The sequence below is a fragment of the Mastigoproctus giganteus genome, chromosome 14 (assembly GCF_048544385.1).
Source record: "Mastigoproctus giganteus isolate SK-2022 chromosome 14, ASM4854438v1, whole genome shotgun sequence".
Lineage (NCBI taxonomy): Eukaryota > Metazoa > Arthropoda > Arachnida > Uropygi > Thelyphonidae > Mastigoproctus > Mastigoproctus giganteus.
In genome coordinates this window covers 35,502,300-35,514,439 of record NC_143588.1, presented here as the reverse complement: position 1 = coordinate 35,514,439, position 12,140 = coordinate 35,502,300, and the positions used below count along the sequence as shown (strand labels likewise).

Sequence of the window (12,140 nt, the reverse complement as noted above, 5' to 3'; positions counted from 1 at the left end):
TCTGTCTTCGAAAAGCTATTATTCAAAAGTTCTGCAACAATATACACACTTCATCAGCCATTATGGTCATGTAATCAAATTGGCATTTATTAAATGTGAATTACCCTGTCTATTTGACCAAGTGCAAATGTACCATCATAAAAAGCTGTGTAAAGCTGAAAAAGCTACACAAAGGAAGCATGACATGGGCAGTATTTTGTTGCGTATATGTGACCAGTTGACAGTGCTTTATTTCTGCATATATTAATCATGTTAAAACTTTTCAGCTTTTATGAGTTTAGAGTGGAAAATTTTAGCTTTCTGAAATCTAAGAAAAGGAATTTTCGTATATTTCTTACCTTTATTAGAGAAGGGGCTTAAAATATTTAATACTGTTTTAAGTAAACAGTTTGAATTTAATAGTGAGTGAAATTTTTTTTTTTCGATTAAAAACACATGAATATAAATTTAAACAGTGCAATGGCTTAGCATTACTGGTCATGCAAATATTTAATATTTTTATAAGAAAACAGTTTGAATTTAATAGTGAGTGAAAATTTTTTTTCTAATAGCATAATAGTATCTAAACAAATTATTTATATCTTTTTAAAACTATTTATACATATAATTAGCAGAAATCATGTGCATGTGCACATTGGAATTTTGTACGCTTAACTGTTTTTTTTTTTTTTTTTTTAAATTGAAAAATGCAAGACACCGTAACAGATTAATTTTTATATTTTATGTTGTAATATGTATTTTTTTCATGACATTTTTAAATATTTAATTTTTGATAAAAAAATAAGTTTATATACAAAAATTATTACAATACATTAAGAAAAGACAAAATAATTATAATGTCAAAGCAGTAAATTATAAAACTCAAAATGTTTTCCGAAAATTAAAAAATAAAAACCTGCACTGGTCTGGTTCACAGGTGTGAGTGAACCAGAAGTGCTCTTATTCATAAGTGCAGGTGCTACCACTGCTGGGTTAATGATGTTGTAAGGGCAAACAAGGTAATATTGTTGTATAAATTGGAGTATTATACTCATCTAAGGTTTTAATTAACAGGTATAAACAACATTTATAAAAAGTTGAGAGTTTGGATTAAATTTGTAAGTGTCTGAAGTTCTTTCCAGATATGACAGGAATATATGATGGGAGCCTTCTCAATCAATTTGGCCTTTACAAGACTTGTTTTATTTTCTGAAAAAACAAAAAATAAAATAATAATAAATAAAATAAATAAATTAAAATAAAATGCACAGTTTCTCGGGGGCATAATTTTCTACAGGAGTGAGATACACTACACTTAAATGGAAGAGGTGATAATGCTAATCAGGCAGTGTTATGTGGATCAGAAAACTACTAAAAAGGGGGATAAACAGGCTGATAGATTAATGTATTGGCAAAAACAAAAAAAAAAAAAAAAACCAACACTTCCCCATTTCACCCAACCATTAACTCCAAAAGTTTGTCTGGTTTTCCTAGAATTTATTTAAGCAATCAACTTCAAAGACAGATGAAAGTTTGTTCAAGCAATGAAATATCAGCTGATTAAAGGCAAATTTCTGCACATTTATTCTACAACTGTTTTTCCTCAATTTGAATTTATGGCTGCTCAAACCAATCAAGGCCTTATATACCTCAATCAGATCACTTCGAGGGTACCTAGTCTCCAGACAGCAATTTGCAGTTCTTAAGCCTTTCTCGGTAAGAGCACACGCCCTTTGATTCCCCCTCACAAATCTAGTTACCCTTCTCTGTACTCATTCTAGAAACTCTACATCCCAAAATCAGGCCTCCAGATCTGTACGCAGTCCTCTAGTTGTGGCTTGACCATTGCCATATACAAAGGGATAATCACCTCCTTATTCCTGCTAGCAAAATTCCTGTATATCATGGATCAGTGACTCCATTATTTACCCTGCAACAGAAGTTAAACTAACAGGTCTGTAATTACTCATATCACCCTTTGTGAATCAGGGATACATTTGCACATCTCTAGTTAGTGGTGACTTCCACTGAGTCAAAGGATGCTCTCGTAATTATGGCTAAGGGTTTGCTTACTTCCTGCGCCACCTTCTTTAATGCAACTGGATAGATCCCATCCATCCCAGGTGCCTTTCTTATGTTTAACTACAACAATTTCTCTTCCACCTTGCTCTCAGAGCCATTTAGCTTGCTGTTAGAGTTAAATAAGCCTTCTATCCTCCATTTCCCTACAGAATTCCTAATGTGTGAATGTAGATGCAAAACACTCATTCAGTTTGTCAGCTATTTGAGAAGGATCATCAACGGTTGAACCACTGATATCAAGTGGACCAATCTCATTCATCCCCTTCCTTCTTCAGTTTATATAAGTTTTTTTTTCCATCCTTTGCCAAGATGGAAAGGAGATTAGGCAAGTGCCTTCACTTGCTTAATCTCCTTTGTGACTTGATTACTAGCTAATATCTACAATAGGCTTCTGTGTCATCTGATAATTTATATGCATCTCATGCATTTTTCTTCTCTGCCATGATCTCATTAGTTCCTCTGACATTCATTTAGGCCAAAATCTTGAACAGTATTTCTTAGTTGGTATGAAAAGCCTAGTAGCCTCCAAGATTAATTGCTTGAATGCTTCACATTTAGAATTAGATGTTGGTAACATCATCAGTTGGTTCGACCGTATAGAATTTAAAATCTGTCTGAGACCACTGTAGTCACCTTTAGGAAAGAAAACTTTCCCTTTACCCCTGTTGATAGTTACATCTTTACTCATTGTCATATACAAAGGGATAATCACCTCCTTTTCCCAACTAGTAAAATTCCTGTATATCACTGACAAAACCCCATGACTTGCTCTGGTAGCCTGTCTGAACTGCACAGAAAATTTCATGTCTGACAGCACAATTACCCCCAAGCTCTTTTTCATTCTCTATCACTCCGAGTGTAGTACCACACAGATGGTACGTTTCTCTCATGTTACTGCTACCCATATGCAGTAATTTGCATTTATCAATTTTAAATGTCAGTTGCCATTTCTCCGCCCATCAGCAGAGAAGTGGTAACTTTACAGACTGATATACCTCCTTCAATATCATTGATAAATATACAAAACAATAATGGGCAAAACACTGAACTCTGGGGGACTCTACTAATAACATTAGTCTATGAAGAGCAGCGTCCATTGATTACCACTTTCTGCTTTCTCCCACTCAACCACCATTTTATTCATTGTAGCAACTTGCCCTTAATGCTATTCTGTTCCAATTTGTACAGTAGTCTTCCATGTACATCAAATCCAAGTCATCGTCATCATTACCATTAGCCATTTTCAATCCACTTTCAGGATTGAATTTTCAGCCTCTCCAAAGTTGCTGGAGAGGCTGAAGGCCTCTACAGCAACTTTGCTACCTTGCTACATACAGGTCTGGGGGAGCCTCATTTTAAGAAGGATGTAGAGCTGCTGGAACGAGTACAGAGAAGGGTAACAAGATTAGCGAATGGAACAAAGAAAGGCTTAAGATTTGCAAATTACAGGTGACCCCCGTTTAACGCCGATAATTTGTTCTGGAAAAACAGAGCGCTAAGTGAATCCGCACCAAGCGAGCGCCGCATTCCCATAAGATAACATATGTATTTGTGAGTTGCAGTCGGTGCCATAGGATATTTCCTAATCAATAATAAATGGTAGTGAAAAGATGCACAAATATCGGTCAAAATATTTAATATTGAAATATTTGTACATATAAAATATTCCGCATTACATACATATATAATTTTGTGGTAACTACTTACGTATCAAAATTAAACTTAAAATTCCAATTAACATCATGAATTTAATTGATCTAAATTGATTTTAATAGATTTAATTTAATTGATGAATTTAATCATGAAAAATGTGTCAATTTGGAGTTGAACTTTGGCCCTCTTCCAAATAAACTAAAAGGGGTATTAATTTTAAATCCCACGCTGCGTTACCACCTAACAATAAAGTCAACCGATCCTTCGCCGCTTTGAAACCTGGCATGTTTTTTTCTTCTTTTAATATGAAACTTATTTTAGGCATTCGTTTCTATAAAAGTCCTGCTTCATCTATGTTAAAAACTTGCTGAGAAGTATAACATATAATACCCCTCTTCAATAATTTTAACAAGTTCTTTTTTGAAAGTTTCAGCTCCTTGATATGCACTTGCGGCTTCTCCCTGGATTTTAAATCTATTCAACCAGCCCTTACCAGTTTTAAATGGTTCCAGATTTTTTTTTTTTTTTGGTGAGTTTTCTTCAGATCATCATATTGGCTAATCTCTCTCTCTCTCTCTCTCTCTTTTTATAATATTTAACTTAACTGATTTCTGCATTGGATATTATTTTTAATAAAATTAGTTAAAGTCTTTCATTTTCAATCCTAATAACCAGCCTAGTCCAAGTTGCTTGCAGTGGAACAGCTACCTTTCCCACTGATAAAATTAATTCTTTATTTTTTTATAATTGTTCTTACAGTTAAACCTGCAAGTCCTAAATTATGGCACACATCTACTTGTCATTGACCGGAATCGATTAGCTTCAAAACGTCTAATTTAATTTTCAAATTCAGTCTTTTTTTTCTTACATCTATAGTCTTCGTACTGCATCCAGACGTTGTTGCTTTTTCATTCTTATCCACCATTATTAACTCTTCAAAAATGTAACTGCATTGTTGCATTAATTATGATACAATGTTCGAGTAAACTGTCCGTTATGCATGATGTCTAATACTGTACTGAGTGATGATTAGTCTTTGGATAAATGCATATAATGCAAATATTAAAAGCAATATACTTGATAATTTTTTAAAATGTTGATCTCAGAACTACGTAACAAGTCACTGTACTGCATTAAATTAGTGTGCGAGAAAATTTCACTGAGCGTGGGAAACGTTTTAATGCTGTTTTGCTATTCATTTTCAAGCTATCGAACCATGTGGTTCGGCCAGATTTCTGGAGATCACAACCATAAAACAATAAAAACAATTATCAGTCACCTGTTTACTGGGCTTTTCTGTTAGTGCAATCTATCATAAACGGATAGTAAACTCGATCTTAACTGAATTTGCGATAATACCGACAGTTGGAATTCTGTGGGTTATTATGGTGAAATGTGTTTACACTTCCACGAAATCTTCAATCATAAAAAAATTAATTTTCAGAATCCTCTCCTCATTCCTATTTTTAAAGCTTCGTAACTTGTTATTCCGTTCTCACTTGTGTGTATGGTATTACTTGTAATTTTTGTGTGTGTGTGTGTGTGTGCCTGCCAAGTTCTTTGTTATTGATTGCTTATCTTTTTACTGTTTTAAATTTTAACCCCCACCCACAAATTCCAGTGAACAGAAATGTCAACTAGTTAGTATGTACATATTACAGTACGTATTAATTATTCCGATTATCACGTATATTTTTCCGATTTTCATGTATCATTTAATTTTTTAATTGGTAAGGTAATAAAGGGTAAATTTGTGCTTAATACATCTTTACTTTTATAGCCTGTGGATAATATTCCTCCTATTTTTGCTAATTAGAATTGCTGTTTAATAGAATTAAACAGCAATGTGATCACAATGACCGGCGCTTACCAAATATCTTATTGTGAATGCTACTTTACTATAGTGAGTCCATCGTAACATGATTTTATCATACAGTGAACCAATTGTAAAGTGGGGGTCCACTGTATTTTTAACTATTTACGTAAAATTTTGGATAATTGGGGCAGCCGTTAATCGGACCAAAATTCACTAGTCCCAATGTGTCCCAAATAACCGGAATCGACTGTATTACAAAAATCAACTGTATTTAGATTCTGATTATGTTTTTTTTCTGTGTGTGTGTTCAATGATGAGGCTATTCACATATCTGATACTGTAAAAGTTTGCTTGTCGAGATATGTGGAACAGTCTCATCACCAAACTGAAGATTAAACAGAAAACATTCGAAAATACAGTATGTTTCAATGTTAGTGTTAATGAATGAATGACAACATTTTTTGCCTTATTATATCACAGCTTGAAGTAACTGTAACTTGTAAGGCATTAATTTAATAATTTTTGCAAGATGTTCCATAATGTGGGCTACAATATGAATAAATTGTTACTAGTGCTTCACACTGATTTTGTGCTAGCATAGGTTAAGAATACATACATGACACGCTGGGAAAATATGCTTCACTGTGGTTGGTAAGTCTTTAATGAAATGATAAGAAACTTCCAAACTGTAAAAATCAAAAGAAATCAAAACCGCCTTTGAATTTTGAGAAATTTACCTGCTTCTTGTTCTTTGGAAGATGACTTTGCATCTCTGCTTTGAAGAATTGGTTTGCTGTAATGGGCAGTGAATTGCTTTTCTGTACCCAAAAATCCTGGCATTAAGAAATCAAATAAAGACCATAATTCAAGAACATTATTTTGTATTGGAGTTCCTGTCAATATAAGTCTGTGGTTAGCTGAGAGCTGCTTAATTGCTTTTGCAAGCTAAAAAAAAAAAAAAAATAAAAAATAATAAAATTAAATAAATAAATAAAAAAATGCAGTGAAATTCTAAAATCATGATGACACAGGAATACAAATATTTAGCAATATAGCAAATTTACACACAATATGCCTGTTATGTACCTTATTCATCAACAGTTATAAAAATATCATTTAAACAGTAATAAAGCAATAACACTTTAATTTGCAAAATTTTTATTCATTTCCCAATATTCCAAGTATTCTTTCATGGGTGTTATCTGATCCTATATTAAGCCCATTTGGGAACAGGTATACTATATATATGATCGCATCAAACAAACACAGCCAAGCAACCATATGGTCTCTTCTTTAATTGGTGATTTTCATTAGACATGTTCAACTTTGCTTCCTAAGAATGATTTACAAGATATAATAACTTTCCACTGTCCTGACTAAAATATACTGATAGTAGGTGGGTAGTGCAAACTTGGTAAGTCACCTTTAAATTATTCATTGAAAATTAATTGGGGGGGGGATTGAGAAGAAAGAACACCCTGTTATGTCTTAAGAGTTGGTGTATTATTTCAGCAATACTTATCCCAGTCCTTAAAACTGAAATGATATAATATATCTGGATTTCAGAAAAGCTTTTGATAATCCTGTTGCACATAAAAGACTGCTATACGAATTAGGAGCAGTGTGGATTTAAGGGCAAGTTACTGCTATGGATAAAGCGATGGTTGAGTGGGAAAAGATAGAGCATGGTTATCAATGGGCAGTGCTCTTTTTTCACTAACATTATTAATGGAGTCTTCCAGGGTTCAGTGCGGGGCAAATTGTTGGTTACTATATTTATTAATGATACTGGTGAAGGTAAATCAGGGTTAATGTCTAAGACTGCAGATGATACAAACGTTAGCAGGGTAGTTAATGACAGTAATCAAGGTAAGCTACTGCAACAAGATCTAGTTAAACTTCAACTATAATATGTTAATACATCTGCCATTAGGCAGATGGGCTGAGAAAAGGCAAATAAAGATTAACATTGACAGCTGTAAGGTACTGCATATAGGAAGCAATAATCTTAAATTAATAGTAGTAGCAATGGTGATGGTAGTAATAGTAGTAATGGCAAATGATACAAGGATTTGTCTTGAATTTATTCAACTCATCTACTTCCACAACAACAGACGAAAATCTGTTCCAACACTCAACTACATTCAAGTTGATAGATGTGTGGAAGTTTGCCTTCATCAGGCAAATTTCCACACATCTATGCTGATGAAGGCAAACTTCCACACATCTATCAACTTGAATTTATGCCCCCTCATATGTGTAGTCTCAGCAAGTGGAAGAATGCCATTAACATTCAGCTTCCTCAATCCATTCAAGGTTTTAAATGCAGGCGCTCCTAGTCTTGAGATGCTGCAATTTGCAGAACTGAAGTCTTTCTAGGTAATGTAATCTGCACCTATTCCAGCAGATCTACATCGTTCCATAAATGAGGCCTCCAGACCCGTACACAGTACTAAAGATGTGGCCTAACTGTAGCCCTATACAAAGGGATAATCACCTCCTTATCGCTGCTAGCAGTATTTCTGTATATCACTGACAAAATCGCATGAGCTGTCCTGACAGTATGTCTGCACTGTCCAACTGCACAATTATCCCCCAGTTCTTTATCAATCTCCTCTACCCTAAGTGTAGTATCACACAGCTCATAAGTTACTCTGGAGTTACTGCCATCCATATGCAGTAACTTGCATTGCATTTGTCAATATTAAACTTCAACTGCCATTTCTCAGGGAGATTTCGATATATTAAACTTCAACAGTCATCAGGGTGAGCTACTGCCATTGCAGTAGCTCACCCTGATGACTGTTGTTAACCGCACTGCCAACCTTTGTATTATCTGCAAACTTAGACATTAAGCCCAATATACCTTCATTAATATCTTTATCGAAAACAACAATGGGCCCAGAATTCATGCAAGGCTCAAGAGGTAGAATTTTTCTCAGCCCAGGCTGTGTTTGTTACAGGAGAGACAGCTTCTACATGGATGGGATACACTTAAATAGAAAGGGTGCAAGAATATTTGCTGATGATGTCAAGGCAGAGTTAGGTGGGTCGGAAAACTGCTAGCTTGGGGGGGGGGGTTACACGCACTAAAAGATTAACAGTAGACGCTGGCAGAGGTGAAAGTGATTCCTGCACTGCTTCTATTGAAATGCAATTGAGCAGCAGCCTAGAAAGCAAGGCAATGGGGATTTCCAGGACCGCTGAGAGTCATAGTGGAACAAGTAAATACATGAGCTGTGTTAGGGTAACTAAGAGTAGAAACAGGTGCATGTATACTTGCATGTACACCAATGCTAGGAGTAAAGCTAATAAATTTGATGAGCTTGAAGTGCTAGTTAAGACATCAAAGGCAGATATTGTTGGGATATAAGAGACGTGGTGTCACACAGACATAAGCAGTGCAGAATTGGAATTTGTGTAGCACAATGTGTACAGAAAGGATAGACAGGACAGGAATGGAGGAGGGGTTATATTATTAGTTAAGAAACACATAAAATCTAAGGAAGTGCATCCAATTGTCCAACATTTCAGTGTCCACCAACATGTTGGTGGACAATGCAATGTTGAGTCTGTTTGGTGTGACATACACACTGGGAAAGGGAAAATGAGAGCAGGTGTGTGTTATAGGCCCAATGAATCTGATGAGAATAATGAGCAATTGTGCAGAGAAATAGAGTGGGCCAGTAAATCGGAGTGTCTTATAATGGGGGAATTTAATTTCCCAGATATTGACTAGAATTTGTGCTTGGTCACTCACACACTAACAAGGCTTTTGTGAATTTACTGGATGATTGTTTTCTACAGCAGCATGTTCGGGAGGCAACTAGAGAGAGTAATACTCTTGATCTGATTATCAGTAGTGATTCTTCATGCACTAAGAATCTGCAAATAAAGGAACCACTTAAGTGGCAGTGATCACAGTGTGCCGAAGGGGATTTACTCAAAGAGGTAACTACCATAACGGGTAAAGAGAAGGGTTTTTGCTTTTGAAAAGGTGAGTACGGTGGTCTGAGACAGTATTTAAATTGTATACGGCGGGACCAACTGATGAATTACCAACAGCAAATTCAAAATGGAAAGTATTCAAAGAATTAATCTTGGAAGCTACTATGCTTTTCATACCAACAAAGAAATATCGTTCAAGATTTAGGCCTAAATGGATATCAGAAGAACTAATTAGACATGTGACAGAGAAGAAAAATGCATGAGATACATATAAATTAACATGTGACAGAAGCTTATGATAGATATAAGCTGGTCTGTAACCAAGTTACAAAGAAGGTTAGGCAGATTATGAGAAATCTTTGGCAAAGGTTGCAAAGAAAAACAGCAAAGAGTTCTTTACTTATGTAAACTCTAGAAGGAAGGGGATGAATCAGATTGATCCACTTGATATCGATGGTTCAACTGTTGATGGTCCTGCTCAGGTAGCTAACAAACTAAATGAATATTTTCCATCTACATTCACACATGAGGAGCTATTCAGGGAGGGGCATGCCAGGGTGTATTAAATTCAGGCAGTAAGCTACAAAATCATGTAATAACTGAGAGGAAAGTGAAGGAGAAATTGTTGAAGATAAACATAAGAAAGCCACCTGGGGTGGATGGAATCTATCCAGTTATATTAATGGAGGCAGCAAAGGAACTAAGCAAACCCTTAGCCATAATTACGAGAGCGTTCTCGGTCTCAGGGGAGGTACCCATAGAATGGAGATGTGGAAACGTGACCCCAATCCACAAAGGAGGATCAGGGGAGCCAGAGGTAATTACAGATCTGTTAGTTTAACTCCTGTTCCAGGGAAATTAATGGAGGCACTGGTTAAAGAAGCATTGCAGGATCATCTAGACAAGACTTCAATTATAGCTCAGACAGAGCACGGGTTTGTTAAGGGGAAGTCGTGTGTGACCAATTTGATTGGATACTATGATGTGGTCACAAAGGAACTGAATGCAAAGAACAGTTTTGATATCATATATTTGGATCTTAGAAAGGCTTTTGATATTGTTGCACACGGAAGACTGCTGCACAAATTGGAGCAGTGTGGCATTGGAGGCAAATTGCTGCTATAGATAAAGGGATGGTTGAGTGGGAGAAGACAGAGAGTGGTAATCAATGGACACTGCTCTTCGTGGACTAATGTTATTAGTGGAGTCCCCCAGGGTTCAATGTTGGGTCCATTGTTGTTTTCAGTATTTATAAATGATATTGATGATGATATATCAAGCTTAATATCCAAGTTTGCAGATGATACAAAGGTTGGCAGGGTTGTTAAGGACACTAATGACAGTATGCTGCTGCAACAGGATCTAGAAAAGTTGAGCAGATGGGTTGAAGTTTAACCTTGACAAATGTAAAGTACTGCATATGGGAAGCAGTAACCCCAGAGTAACGTATCAACTGTGTGGTACAACACTGACAGTGGTAGAGAGTGAAAATGACCTGTGGGTAATTGTGCAGGCAGATACGAAGTTTTCTGGGCAGAGCAGATGGTCTACAAGAGTAGCTCATAGTGTCTTGTCAATGATATACAGGAATTTTTCTAGCAGGGACAAGGAGGTGATTATCCCCTTGTATAAGGCAATGGTCAGGCCACACCTTGAGTACTGTGCACAGGTCTGGAGGCCTTATTTCAAGAAGAATGTAGAGCTGCTGGAACGAGTACAGAGAAGGGCAACAAGATTAATGAATGGAACAAAGGGTTGCTCTTACAAAGAAAGGCTTAAATTTTGCAAATTACAGTGTGTGGAGACTAGCACCTGCGAGGTGATCTGATTGAGGTGTATAAGGCCTTGAATTGTTTGAGTACGCTCAATGCTGATGGGATTCTTCCTCTTGTTCAGGATAGATATGCAGAAGTTTGTCTTTAGCCAGGGGATGGTTGATTGCTGGAACAAACTTCCACCTATCATTCTAGAAGTTGATAGCTTAAACAGAATCAAGTCAGAACTAGACAATCATTTGGAGCGAGTGGATGGGTGAAAGGAGAAGGTTTTTTTTTTTTTTTTTTTTCGACAATACATTAATCTGTCAGCCTGTTTATCCCCCTTGTTAGTAGTTGTGTGTGTGTGCGCGTGCTTTTTTTTTTTTTTTTTTTGGCTTATGCTATATAAGCTTGCTTTCTTGCATCATGTGCCTTGCTAATGCTAATAACATTAGTCCATTACTGTCACTTAATATATAGCAGTGACTTGCCCTTAATGGCTCCAGTTTGTACAGCACCTTTTTATGTAAACAATATCGAAAGCCTTCCGAAATCCAAGTATATGATGTCAATATTAATTTTTACATCCAGATCCTTGGTCACAGCATCATAGTTACCTATTAGATTGGTTACAGAAGACTGCCATTTAACAAATTTTATGCTGTGATTGCAGTATAACTGAATAGTGATTCCTCTATTTTTCCTGGAACAGACGTTAAGCTAATAGGTCTGTAACGACTATGTCACCTTTTGATGAATAAGGAATATATTTGCACAATTCCAGTCCATGGGGAACTCTCTCAAACACAAGGATTCTCTTATAATTATGGCTAAGGGTTTGTTTACCTCCTTTGCTGCTCCCTTAATATAATTGTATAGATTCCATCCACCCCAGTTGCCGTATT

The 12,140-nt window shown here is 35.9% G+C and overlaps 1 protein-coding gene across 4 annotated transcripts in view; it reads right to left on the bottom strand.

Moving 5' to 3' along the window:
* The window catches only part of LOC150075060 (TATA-binding protein-associated factor 172-like), a 934,682-nt gene that overhangs the window by 83,725 nt on the left and 838,817 nt on the right, over nucleotides 1-12,140 (bottom strand). For all 4 annotated transcript variants that reach the window (XM_090388242.1, XM_090388245.1, XM_090388243.1 and 1 more), the window contains exon 32: nucleotides 6,268-6,475. In XM_090388242.1, the coding sequence (XP_090244368.1) occupies nucleotides 6,268-6,475 (208 nt within the window). The remainder of the gene's footprint in view (nucleotides 1-6,267; nucleotides 6,476-12,140) is intronic.